Source organism: Gobio gobio, assembly GCF_949357685.1.
Source record: "Gobio gobio genome assembly, chromosome: 13".
NCBI classification, from domain to species: domain Eukaryota; kingdom Metazoa; phylum Chordata; class Actinopteri; order Cypriniformes; family Gobionidae; genus Gobio; species Gobio gobio.
Window position 1 is genome coordinate 11017397 of NC_137106.1, and position 14841 is coordinate 11032237.

Here is a 14841-nt window from a genome sequence, read left to right on the forward strand (position 1 = left end):
GAGAGTGCACACTTGTTTATGTATAGTAATTAAGTCTCTCTCCGTAGGAGAAAGCAGCCAAATGGAAGAATCCAGATGGTCACATGGACGGGCTGACAACCAATGGTGTGCTCGTCATGCACCCACGGGGCGGGTTCACTGAGGAGTCCAAGCCTGGTGTGTGGAGGGAGATATCAGTGTGTGGAGATGTTTACACACTGAGAGAAACACGGTCTGCTCAAACTCGAGGCAAACTGGTTAGTGCGTCAGCTGCATCTGCTCGATTTAGTTTACAATGTAGCCAGTCTCCTTCAATTGTCCATTCACTCGCAATTCTTTTTACACTTGTGATGTAAATTCAAGCTCAAATTTAAAGGAATACTCCAACCAAAATTCAAATTCTCATTTACTTGCAATCGTGCCATCCCAAATGTATTTGTCTTTCTTCAGATGAACACAGATTTTTAGAAAAAGAATCCATCTCTGAGTACATATAATGCAAGTGGATTGAACCTTCAAAGTTGATCTACTTCAGCATTTTATGGATTCCCAGAGATGGATTATATCTCATTAAATAAATAATTTTTGGTTGAGAAACTCAAGTAATTGAAGAAACTATCTAGATGTGATTTATCTGAACTGCTGAACTGAAGTTCAGAGTCCAGAGGTTTGGGCGCTACTAGTGTAGCAATGAGGACTCTAGGATTGCAAGGTGTACTGGTTCAAATCATGGGGATAGTTCACCCAAAAATGGAAATTCTGTCATTTACTCTGCCTCATGTTGTTCCAAACCTACGAGTTTCTTTCTTTTGTTGAACACGGAAGATATTTTGACGAATGTTGGTAATCAGACAATTGATGGAACCCAATGACTTCTCTAGAATTGTTTTCCTACTATGGAGGTCAATGGGTGCAGTCGACTGTATGATTACCAACTTCCTTCAAAATATCATCTTTTGTGTTCCACAGAAGCAATAAACAGATTTGGGACAACTTGAGGGTGAGTAAATGATGATAGAATTATCCCTTTAAGGATGACCCCTAAGCTGAGTATTAAAGAGGTCCCTATCACCATGCCCTGACTAGGAAACTCTAGATTTCTGCAAGAGAAGTAGCAGTACGTCTATATTATGTCTTAAGACCATGTTTGTTTTGCTGTGTTCAGAGTTTAGAAGTCCATAGTTAACTTTGACCCCCAAAATTCACATATAGCTCAAATAAAGATGGTGTTTTTTTAAAGGGAGTGCAAAAATGTTTGAAATTTGCCTTGCTTCCTTTTAGAGCTAAGTTGGTTTTAGTTACCAAGAGCTGTTACAAAAGTCCCAGCAGTGTTTGAGTCTGTGAACCTCTAGCTCCTCTTAGAGGACAAATGTGGTTCTGCACTCTATCAGTGTTACCGTAGCACCAATTTCAATATCACAACAACTGTTTTGCTTATGGACACACTGCTAAATGTAATTTATACATATTCATGAGGTTTGATTTATTACTGACTGTTCACTTTTGTTTACTTGAGAAATAAAGAACACTGAAACAAATGACAAGTGATGGAGAACCTACAAATTAAACTGTGCATTAATTTATACTCTTAGATGCCTGTACACTCACACTACTACTACGAGTATTTGATTCAGACATTTTTAAACAATATCTAATCATTCATCAAACTAGTCTTCTGTAGGGTTATGAGAATGCTGCTGTGGATACATATGCAAAATTTAGTGGCTCCAATTGACCTATGCTGCATGTCTTTTAAACTGTGGGGAAAACCAGAGCACCCAGAGGAAACAGGAAGAACATGCAAACTCCAGACAGATGGCACTTTTCCACTGACATGGGTAAAAGAGGAATGCAGTCAACGGCGGTCTCAGGGAGCAATGTAGTGCAACACTGCATTTTTCCATGTCTAAATGTATAGAAGCGTGCGCAAGAGCGACCTCACGTGTGAGTGAATCAGAATCATGTCACCATTTGGTTGTCAAGATAGCTGGGTTGCGACAGGCTCCAGTTTTCCTTGGCAAAAATTGTCTAAGAATGGGCTCTGTCACCCATGAATTGATCTATACTGGAGTTATGGTTGTAAAGCCTAACGGTGTAATTTGTCACTGATTGGGTATTCCTACACTACTGCCTGCGTGCTACTAATGATTAAGGCCTAGTCCACACGTACACGGCTATTTTTATAAACTGAAGAGAGAGTTTTAAGAGTTTTTTTCCTCCTTCATTTAAAGAAGAAAAAATTGCGTCCACATGAAAACAAAAAACACTACTGCGCTGTCAAGAGCATGCCAAACCAACAGGTGGCAATAACTCCTAACCGTAAAGCCAAGCCATGTTGGCCAATCAGAAGCCTGGAAAAAAGGTTATTGCCAGTTCTGGTTCTGACGCAAGCCAAAATCTCCAGTTTCACCGTCCACATGACAACACTACAACTGGAGTTTCCAAAAATGTTCACCCTGGCAGGAGTTTTCATAAAAGTTTGGTTTCAGTGTCCGGATACTGCGTTTGCGTGTGGACGAACAGCCAAACCGCATCGAAAAAGCTGCAGTTTTGAAAATACCCATGTTCGTGTGGACCGGGCCTAAAACCGTAGGCTAAACTATAAGCTGTATCCAACTTTGCTGACCAGCTCAGTGGTGACAAAATTAAGTGCCTTTTGCCCTTCAGGTGTTCTTGCAAGTCACACTGTGTTCAAAGTAGAAGTCTTCTCAGGCCCTAAAATCTGTACCCGACCCGAATCACTTCTTACCCGAACCCGACTTGCACCACTTAAAAAAAAAAAAAGAAAAACCTGACCTTAGATGGGCTTATTTATTATTACTTCATATGATTGCCTATAAAGAAAATCCCTGCATGAACACAGCGTAATGAAGCAAGTGGCTTTTCCTGATGGATCTCATCGCTATAAAATGGGATTTCTATGTGTGAGGTTTGTTCCTTTTTCTACGTGCGTTTCTCAAAACTGCACTTAACATGAACGCGCTAAAGTGCTTAAATGTCGTCATCACTGTAACCTCATTACGCCAAAAGTTATAGGATGTAATGTTATTTACCTGACCATAATATGATTAAAGTTTATTTTAATCCATGCTGAGAGCGCTCATAAAAACGGCAGGCAAATGTGGAAGCAACCGTGAGTCCACTGCATAGATTCAGAGTGAAATCACAACGTTGTCATAGAATTTTTAAATAACAAGCCCGACCTGGTTTAATTCATGTCTTCTCGGGTCCATTCAGGAAAAGCACATTTTAAATCACCTGAGGCCACTAATACCGAACCTGACCTGTGTCCGATGCACTCGTCATAGTTTTGGACCTCTGGTTTTTGGATCCAAGTGAAGACCTCTAGTTCAAAGGTCAAGACCGACATTAGAACAAGCCTTTCTGTCTCTCAGACCTGTGATGGGAGCAGTTAACCAGACTAGTTAAAGTTACTAGTTAAGTTAGACTTCTTTAATTAATGAACATCTATAATGCTTTGTTCGACTCCCAGCTGAGCCAGGAGGACTTTGCATGTTCTGCCAATGTTGCAGCGAGTTTCCCCAAATGCTTTGGTATCCCCCACATGCTGGGATAGGCTCTGGTTTCCTCTCAGCCCTACATAGGACAAGCGTTTTGGAAAATGGCTGGAATGCTTGTAATGAATGCATTGCTCAGATGTTTGTTTTGTGCTGCTCAGGTGGAGAGTGAGAGTAACGTACTGCAGGATGGCTCTCTGGTTGACCTTTGCGGAGCCACGCTGCTCTGGCGCACAGCTGACGGCCTTTTCCACACCCCCACTCAGAAGCACCTGGAGGCCTTGCGGCAGGAGCTGAACGCAGCCCGGCCTCAGTGCCCCGTGGGCCTCAACACCCTGGCCTTTCCCAGCATGCAACGCTGCAGCCGTGCCCTGTCCAGCGGACCCACTCAAGAGGACAAACAGCCCTGGGTCTACCTTGCCTGTGGCCATGTTCACGGCTACCACGACTGGGGCCATCGTTCCGAACGAGATGCCAACGCTCAAAGAGAGTGTCCCATGTGCAGAACCGTGGGCCCCTATGTACCACTCTGGCTTGGGTGCGAACCGGCCTTTTATGTAGATACTGGCGCACCGACGTATGCCTTTGTACCTTGTGGCCATGTGTGCTCTGAAAAGTCAGCCCGGTATTGGGCGGAGATTCCTTTACCGCACGGTACCCATGCTTTCCATGCGGCCTGCCCCTTTTGCGCAACCCAACTCAATCTGATGCAAAAGTGGGCCAAGCTTATCTTTCAGGGGCCTGTAGACTGACAGCATAGAGGAGGCTGTAATGAACTGGTGGACAGTGGATTATGTATTTGAAGTGGAATCCACTATGCCGAAGGACAGTTGGTATAAAGACTGATTCATACCGCAAGCTGTGAAGCTGCCCTTGAAATGCTTATGCAGGAGAGCAGGTTTTTGCTCGGATGACATGGTGAATGACAAAGTGTCCGTCGTGATTTCCTGACAGTTCTTTTGTCTACCGGGCCTACAAGATGTCAATTCACACCCAGCATTACTACATCACTCAGGATATTTAATACATTTCTATATAGGATACTCGGCTTTACACTCGGCTTCGTTTGGTTTTTGGTGATCGACCTTCCTGTGGAGTTTTGTTGCTTTAATGATCTTTCCAGTGATGTCCAAAGAACTTGATTTTCTGGTTCTAGCGTGTGGAGTTGGAACTAAACTGTACAGGATGGTCGGAACCCCAGGAGCAGGATCCATTATTTTAAGTGCTTCAATGTGTGGGAACTCCCAGAGGTCAGAATCCCATATCCCAAATTCCACTGAGGGCTTCTACAAGGATCCACTTGTTGGAGCAGAACTGCAATACTAAAATGGTGGTTTCCAAAGATTAAAAAGGGTGATTTTTATTTTTATTTAGAAGTTTTATTTGATCCTCTACATGAAGAGCTACCAAAATAACACTCCTAAAGGATTCTGCAGGAATACTAATCAGCGACAGTGGGAACTTAATTTTCAAGATGGATTGCATCACGTTTAGCCTAGTCCTCCTTTATGTACTTCAGTGATCTCAAGTATTTGGAAACGACAAGTTTTTTATTTTCTTTTTGTCTCAATGGTTGGAGATTTGAAGCTTTTAATGTAGAGGTATTTTTATTCATACCGGGGTAACCGGTAACAAGTTTAACAAAGGTTGTTGCCAAATATTTTTAACAAATAGTTTATAACTAAGAGAATCGTTCCTGGTGTCGTATTAACCACTTCTTGAAAAGTGCGTTCCAAATGTATATTTTGGTACTGTTCATTGCTTACCACTTGTTCATTTTCCACATGTTGATGTACAATCAAAGCAGATGTGAATATTGTGGACTATTCTGCAATCAGCATCTAGACTTTCTCACAAGTGGAAAATGATGGTAGAAGTGTATGACGTACAGGAGCGGAGACGGTGATCGCTTGGAAACCCTTTCTTATTGGTCAATTCATCCCATTTGAACTGTTTTATAAGCTTATGAGATTAAAAAGACTTATTCTACTATTTTCCTAAAATTTATACATAGATGGTTTCTTATGCCTGAAGACATTTTTACAGGGGTGTCATGGTTTTTTAGGCACACTGAAGGGGTATTTTTTTAAACTCTTGCATTTACAGAGCCTTTTTTCCTTTTTACTCACTGAAAAGTATTTTACTACACACAAGCCCATGTACAGTTTGTTTGTTTTAAAACAGATACTAATATATTTATTCAGGTATGTACTTTACTGTGTGGTAGGTGTCTGTATGAATGTATCAGCCTGAACAACAACATCTGGTCATCGTTCATTGAAGTGCATGCTGCGTCCCCACTTAGCCTGTGAACAGTCACTAGTCGTATTTTCTTTGATTGACGCTCAAGCCTTCTGGCCGTGCTTGTTTTTGCAAAATAACCTACGATTCCTACCACACTCAATGTTCCTTTCAGATCCAATATGAACACTGTAAAATGTCACCTTAGATTTCATTTGTAAATGAATTACTGAAATGTTCTGTTGTCTCTTTATATATCTTGTTTGTTTGGATATACAGGCAGTTCTTGTGGGATAAACGCCTTGTGCGATTATACATGCATTTAGAGGGATGTTCCGTAGAGCGGATATTTTGTTTTCTTGAAACATATCATTGTGAAATCGTACCACCAAAAGCAGAATGAACTGGGAATATGGAGTATATTTACTTAAGCAAAGCTACTGTTTATTAACAATGATGCTGATATGAGGCTTTTCCATGTAGCATTAACTCAAATAAGGCCAAACATGTTTTTCTTTTTAAAATGTCAAAAAGGTTTTTGTGAAAAGTGTTTGTCACTTCAAATTCCAGGAAGCACAATTCATGTGTAAGCAATTGTAAATTTCAGCGAAATTAGGCACAATAAACCATTACACAACAGAGCTTTAGTGTTTTGATTGGAGCTTTGGAACACCAATATGTTGTTTTTTCTTAAAGGTGCACTATGTAACTTTTCAGTCCACTAGAGGTCACCTATTCAAAACAAAGGCGTAGTTTGAGCGCAGACTCTTGGGATATGTGGTCTTCACCTCACAGCCGGTGGAAAAGAATCAGGATAGGACTCGGGCAGAAATCATGTTCATGGATGAGATTATTAACGTTACTGTAGTATGAAGCTGAGCATGGCCGCTGGAGTGATTGTTAATAAGATGAACGCAACACACGCCTCGCGAGCAGCGGGACTTTTATCATGCCACAGTCGCTGGTGCCATTTCCACTCATGAGTATGAGGTAACGCAGCTCTGTTTATCATATTAGATACTAGGGGTGGTGAAAAAAATTGATTATCGATTAATCGCGAGTATGTTATGGACGAGTATGAATCGATAATTACATTTTCAAAAATTTATTTTTTTATTTATCTAAACCTGACACTACCACCGCGTGTGTGTGTGTTCATTAGATGAATGTAAATATGTCGTTAATGCTGAGATGATTCTGAGGGAACACTCTAGAAATCCTCCCGCCTCGCCTCCTCTGGAGCTCAGGCACATTAGCATTAGCGCGTTAGCACGGCTCAGATTCACGCACAAACACCGAATAAACACCTTCAATCCGCAGATAGATGAGCGAGCGCGACACACATCGACGCGCACATTCGCGGGAATAAAGGCGATCCTGAGGACGCGATGAGCGGATCACACACACACACACACACACACTGATCTCCCCGGGCTCGAGTCCCGCGCTCCGCTGCACCGACCCGCGGCTCCCGCTCACGGAACCGAACGGGCCTCGACACTCCTCCGACATGAACCCGTTTTTCTTCTGTCGTTTTTTCCCCTTTTGTCTTTCTCACGTCAGAAAACGAACGAGAGGAGCTCGAGCGGTCTACGCGCGCACCGCATCCATCACTATTGACATTTTGTCACTGTGTTCTACAGTACAGTATATAAGCTGAAGCTACAGTAAGTTGTTCAAAAATGTTCATTTTGTCTTCTTAATGATTAAATTGGACAATTTTCTTCTAGAAAGATAAGGTGTTTAGGTGGAGAAAACTTCTTCTTTACCTTGACATGTTTCGACTGCAACCTGCAGTCTTCCTCCACCTGAACACGTTGTCTTTCTAGAAGAAAATTGTCCAATTTCTACAGTATGTTGGTTCTGATCTACTTCCTAAAGGAAATAAGCCTTTCATTTATTTGTTATTGTTTAGTTCAACTTGATGAGTCACAACACAATGTGATGTATTCATTTCTGTGTAACTACACGACACTACACGACAAGTGCTTTGAGTTGTTGTTACTCAATAAAAGAGTTAAGTAATTCCGTAGCTGACTTTTTTTTATACTGCAATCACTTTGTAGTGTATTTTCGTTTACTGTTGTGAAATGGAAAATCAATAATCGCTAATCGAGAATCGTTAATAATCGAAAATTGACTGTAATCGAATCGGGACTTCAATAATCGTAATCGAATCGAATCGGGAAATCAGACAGATTAACCACCCCTATTAGATACATCTGTGTGTGTTGAAAATGAAGTTATGACGTTACTCTGTGCGTTCGCTCGGTGGCTGCTATGGCACTTGTTCACACTGCAGTGAGAGTAAAGCGTTTCTGCAAAATAAAACCAGAAACCAAGGGTAACACAGATGTGACGCCATTGACAGGCGACTCCCTCATACATCCCAGTTCCTTGGTTAAAAATAGCAATTTTCTCACGATTTACAAATGGTTGGAAACATTTGGGATATTGTAAGTACTCAACTGAACAAAATATATAACACTGGACTAGTGGTTTTTGAATATTTTGCTGAAAAAATATTACATGGTGCATGGGTTAATTCAACCAAAAATGAAAATTCTCTTGCTAATGTACGTGCACATTGATTTCAGGCCTATAAGGAGCATCTTTGTGCTTCCTCCTACTCATCTTCCTTCAGTTGCTCCACATTACATCATCAATCCCATTATAAAGCTAAAACTTTAGAATTTAGTCCCCATCAAAATGATGAACTTTTTGAAGATAATGCTTAAAAGATTGGCTGCTAAAAACAAATCTTCATTAGAGATCTGATGCTGGGAGATATGAACATTTTGTAAAGATTAAAAGTGTATTAAAGAAATGCTAACAGCATTCGTTCATTTCTTTTTTGAAGTTGCTCTGTCAGTGGTTTTCAAACCTGTCCTGGAGGGCACATTTTGCGCGTCTCCCTCATATATCACACCTGATTCAACTCTTCAGCTCGGTAGTAGAGACTGCAAGAACTAAATTGGGTGTGTCTGATAAGGGAGACGTACAAAATGTGCAGGGCTGGGGTTGCCTCCAGGACCGGTTTGAAAACCATTGCTCTATGTAATTTTTACTCGCAGCCGCAAGAGGGTGCTGTTATCATATTAACTAAACTGGAAATATCACAAACCACCTTTTTGTGAGCTAAAGATGGGCCTAAAAACATTATGAATGTTTTTAATGATGACTGTGTTTAAGAGCATATAACACATGAATTCAATATGAGTTCATGATAATGCATCTCATTTGTGAAGGCAGCAGTTCACCTTTCACAAAGTCAAACCATAATAATCTTTAATTGCGCAAAACAAGAGAAGAACAAAAAGCAGCATTTTAAAACACATAGGCCTGGTTTCACAGACAGGGCTTAAATTTAGCCAGGATTAGGCCTTGGTTCAATTAGGGAAAAACATTACCGGTGTGCATCTTGAGACAAAACAATGGCCCGGACAAATATTAAGATCTGTCAGCGCAAGTTGCTTTCAGAGCTCAAACATGCATTTTGGTCTGGGACTTGCTTAAAGCTTGTCTGTGAAACCAGGGGCTAATATTCACTGAAGTAAACTTGATGTATTTCGATGGTTCATCTGCAGCCGTGCGGGTTTCCGGTTTAAAACTACGCATTTGGAAAAAAAGAAAAGGAAAAAAACAGCACAAATCACAGTGTGAAAGGGCTTGGAATAATGGCAACCGCATTATCCATCAAACAGTGATGACATATTCGTCCCTTTCATACGCGCTCTCTCTGCAAATAAGGGCATATAAAAGGATTTAGATTTTCAGCATGCCATTTAGCTGCTTTGAAAGGGAAGATCAGTGGGATGCCATGACTGCTAATTAACATTTCCTCCTGTAGATGCTGGGGAGATGGGATGTGTCTCGGTCCCACTCTACGCTGCCTTTCCAAATGACAGTCATCGTAGTAAAGGTGACAGAAAGCTCGTTGGGAAATCTCTGCTTGGCTTGCCCTCATTTAAGAGGGTTTATTAAAAATGACATAATGTCTGCGTTTGTGATGAAGCTTACGGCTTGTCTTTTGTGCTTCCTGTGGAACGTTATTTTGTAACGTGCTAAATGCTCATGCGTGATGTAATATTATATGCCTGAAAAGGCCACCTCGCTACAATATATAAAGACAGAGGACGCCTGTCACGAACGGCGTTAATGTGTGCACCTGTACTCTCTGTTCTGTCATTATTCCGAACCAATTGGATTTTAATTACAGCTGCAGCTGAGATGCCTTTCAATATAGTTTCTCTTACGAGATCTGTGCATCCACCGAAGCTGCTCGAGTAATATGGAAGGCTTAGCAAGGGCATACTGCATGAGGGAGAGAGAGAGAGAGAGAGAGAGAGTCTTTTTATTTGGTGCCTGCTAGCCGTCTCCTTCAGGATGCCTGCCAGCTCAGACAGTCAACTGTTGAAGGATCAAAGCTGCGGAAAATCAAGACATGACGCCCCGATCAGCAATGTTAAGATACAGGCGCATTGTGACATCAAAACAAAATATGGAGTGCCGAGTCCTTTAGAAAGGTGATCTTTCAGAACAAACACTTCATCTGAACACTGATGCAGATCATGTTCATTATGCTCCATTTCTACTGCAATTCTGTGCATATGCAACTAGATTAATGCACCTTTATCAGTTTTAGAGATTTACACGAGTTTTAACAGAGATATGACTTTTAATAATATACAATGCAAACACACAATGCCCTAAATATACCTGAGGTATAATGAAGAAAAAGCCTAATTTAAATAAATTCATAATACTATTAGTTTATAATATATTAGAACCTAATAATATTCTATTAGTATTGTTTTGAGGGGGGAAAAAATGCTGCATTGCTTATGTGATACGTTCCAACCAACACTCAGAAAACAAAACGGGAAATGATATCATAGGGAAGACCCCTGCAAGTTCAAAAAGGCTCTTAAAATATCAGATAAATTGATGCCATAGAAATATAATAATGTCATGCGACTCTCCAAAAACAAAATATTAATGATTTTATTCATTTGTGTTAATTGTGACCCTGGACCACAAAACCAGTCATATGGGTAAATTTTTTTGAAATTGAGATTTATACATCATCTGAAAGCTTAATAAATAAGCTTTATTTCCGAGATACAACTATCTGGAAACTGAGGTTGCAAAAAAATCTAAATTAATTTGAGAAAATCACCTTTAAAGTTGTCCAAATTAAGTCCTTAGCCATACATATTACTAGTAATACTAAATTTTTTATATATTCATGGTAGGAAATTTACAAAACATCTTTATTGAACATGATCTTTATTTAATATCCTAATGATTTTTGGCGTCCATAAAAGAAAAAGCGATAATTTTGACCCATGCAATGTATTGTTGGCTATTGCCACAAATATACCTGTAAGACTTACTGTATGACTGGTTTTGTGGTCCAGGGTCACACTAAACAAAAACCTTTCTACCTTGAAAAATATATTTAAAAACCTTTTGGGAAAATAATGCTTGAGATCATGAGATGTGAAATTGTATGCATTAAATATGTTTTGATTTTTTTTACTTGCTGGTTACACCACATGACATTTGGTTGCTTTCAAGTTGAATTTAAAGTCAAAACCAACATGAATAAAAAGACTTTGTGTTTTAGATTTGCGAAATATCTTTCATACTCATTGATCCAGTCTTTTTGGATACGCTATGGCCAGACCTGACCGCATGAGGTCTTTCATAAAGGAACAAAATATCCTGAGGGAAAGCTAATGGAATTTCTATCATAATTGGAACCAATCCTAAATAGGATAAAACAAGAATCCTCAAAGAATCAAATATGATCCTACTGGATAAATTGAAATTCCTAGTGTTCCGTTTAATTTGTCAGAATGTCACTATGCAGTAGGAATGTGGTTTGATCCCATTAGCTTCCAAATGATGACAGACGTCAATAGTATTCCTTCAGGGCGGTTTGATAAGGGTTAGTGGTGGGTATTGCTGTCAGGAAGGTGTTGACTGCTAAACTCTATCGCTCCTGCAGGGGGAAACAGGTCTAACCACGATTTGTCTCACTGTTTTCCCTGTCCATCGACCTGGTGAACTGGCAAGGCGATATATATGCCACAGGTGGCTGGAGGGTTGGACGCCAAATTATCAATAGGACGCCTACATTCGGCGGGGTGGTGCACTTGATATTCACCTCTTTCCCCCCAGCGTGAGACCCCGAGAGATGATATGCAGATCATCGGCTGTAAATAAGAGATAGTACAGCTACACGCACGCACACAGACACGCGCACGCAAACACAACAAGACGCGCGTTCGTTTCCCCCGCGCTCTTAATTTAGTAAACTTGGCAGTCGTTTTTAATCTCCCGGCAAATTGAAGCGGTAGGGGATCGTGGCAAGTGTTGGATGCATGTTATTAATTCCTCGCTATTTCTGTCTAGCGCAATTAGTCACTGTTTGCCGCTGAAAATGTCCCATTAATTATCTACGGCCTGTAAGTGGAGTTGCGCTCGTGGCTACTGTCTGAAGATTTTGGTGCGGTAGGGAGAGGTCCGCATTCAGGCACTCACCTCTGAACATGGGTGAGGGTTTTGAAACGTCTCTTTAATTGCCTTTAAAACACATAATCCTTGCCTCGGTGTGAAAGAACGGCATGAGCCTTCTCAGTTTGTCTTCTGTTGTCATCACAGATTGTTTACGAGCACCCGAAGGCGCAAAAGTCGCGGTGCACCGCTGTTTTAATAATAAAAAATCCTTTTATAGTAGTCTACACATGACGTCAGATTAAACGACTGAAGAGACCGGGGCTGTCACATGGGCAGTAGTCTAAAATCCTACATAACCTATTATCTCTATTGTTTACAAACACCTAGTTGAAAATTGATTTGTGAATTGTATCCTAAAAAAAACTTTTAATATGATCATATTTGGGTAATATTATGAGATTGTTTTACTAATTACATTTGGCTGAAAAGGCCAATAAGGTACACAATTGTCATTTTAAAAACAATTATACTGTGGACGATAAGTTTAAAAAAGCTATTTAATTAAAGGTGCTGTATGTAAGTTTTAAACTTTACTAAAACATAAAAATACCATAATATGCTTGCAGATATGTAGGAAACGGTCTAAATTCACCTACTTGTTTGTTCAGAAAAACAATGCTAGAGTCAGTTTTTCTACTCTGAAATGTGCGCTCCGTGTCAGAATGTCTGTTTTTGTTTTGGTCTGTGCGATACCGCACGCTGCCGGTTTACCCAATAGTATTTCGACACCCCAGGTTGCCCGTTGGCGGAAAACACAGCATATTGCAGCCATGGAAGCCAGCCAGGGGCGTTGCCGTCTTTTCAGAAGTGAGGGGGACAGAAATGTCAGGTATAATACCAGTTTTCTTCTGACCTCTGTCTAATTGACAGATTTAATTGATCTCTTGCTTTTAATTCAGTAAGATATCAAATACACTGCTGAACAATAACCACTAATATGTATAATATTTTCCCCTATATTTTATGCCAATTTTATGATTAGTTTATGCACTACAAACACTTGTGCATTAAGTACCCATGGATTTTATGCAATGTTAAAAAAATATCACTGAACAAGGCAGTTTAGAAAAGTTTAAAAATTACAATTGTTCAATGTTTTTGAAAGAAGTCTTCTGCTCACCAAGGCTGCATTTATTTAATAAAAAATGCAGTAAAAAAGAAATACAGTGAAATATTATGCCAATGTAAAGCAGCTGTTATCTATGTGAATATATAGTAAAAATAAATTAAGTAATTTGTTCCTGTGATCAAAACTGAATTTTCAGCATCATTACTCCAGTCTTCAGTGTCACATGATCCTTCAGAAATCATTCTAATATGCTGATTTGCTGCTCAAGAAACATTTATGATTATTATCAATGATGAAAACAGTTGTGCTGCTTCATTTTTGTGGAAACCATGATACTATTCAAACTTTTGTGGTAAGATTAAAAAAGAGAGAAATTAATACTTGTGTTAATTAAACATGTATTAAATTGATCACAAGTGACATTTATAATATAAATAAAGATTTCGATTTAATAAGTGCTTTATTTAATGCAAATAAATGCTGTTCATTTAACTTTCTATTCATCAAATAATCCTGAAAAATAAAATGCATCATGGTTTCCACAACATTTTTAAGCAGCACAACTGTTTTCGACATTGATATTAATCATAAATGTTTCTTGAGCAGCAAATCCTCATATTATAATGATTTCTGAAGGATCCTGTGACACCGAAGACTGGTGTAATGATGCTGAAAATTCAGCTTTGATCACAGGAATAAATTACACGTTTACTATATATTCACATAGTAAACAGCTGTTTTATATAATAAATGCAGCTTTGGTGAGCAGAAGATACTAAACATTAAAAAGGATGTCAGTTAGCACTGCATTATTCATATACTTTATTGTCAATAAATACCTTGAGATGGCTTGAAAAACACACATGAACCATATATTGTCGAAATCATGAGTTTGTCGTCGCGTTTCATCAGTCATAATTATGCTTCAGTGCTGTGAAGCGCCCTCCGGCTTCGAGTATGAATTAGAGTGTTGCACGAGAGTGTTAGCACTACATGGTGTTCAGATCGCCTTGTTTTTGGATACGAATAAAATAACAGGTCATGTATATTTTATTTTGTGTCTTTGAATTTAAATCTAGATTTATTCACATTGGCTTCTACGTAAACAAACTTGCCCGTGTAACAGACGTAGGCCAGTAAGAGTGGTGCGACTAGACGCTGGTTCGAATCCCCCACGGAGCGGGTCGACTAGGACCGGTGAGACTCGGTAAAGTGCGGGGGACGAATGTACGTTTTATTAAAAGTGCGGGGGACACGTCCCCCCCGTAATCTACGCCCATGAAGCCAGCAAATAAACTGGGTCAGAGATCGCAGATTCTACCCAACCTAAAAAGCCTCAGCATCCATCTAAAAATGTCTATGATCGAGAGCATATTAAAACGCGGATAAATCAACTCATCAACTTACAGTGTGGCTTTCATTGTCAATTGCGCTCACTCCTGTTTCATGTCCTCAAGCTGGCAATCTACGTGTGCGTCAAGTCTGAGGAGGAGGGGGCGGGGGAAATAA

General features: G+C 39.9%; 1 protein-coding gene across 1 annotated transcript in view; it reads left to right on the forward strand.

Moving 5' to 3' along the window:
* Positions 1-6377, forward strand: part of peli2 (pellino E3 ubiquitin protein ligase family member 2) — a 34799-nt gene extending 28422 nt beyond the window's left edge. The window contains exons 5-6 of the mRNA XM_079833425.1: positions 48-236; positions 3659-6377. Coding sequence (XP_079689551.1) covers positions 48-236; positions 3659-4249 — 780 coding nt within the window. The 3' untranslated portion in view covers positions 4250-6377. The remainder of the gene's footprint in view (positions 1-47; positions 237-3658) is intronic.
* Positions 6378-14841: the final 8464 nt, after the last annotated feature.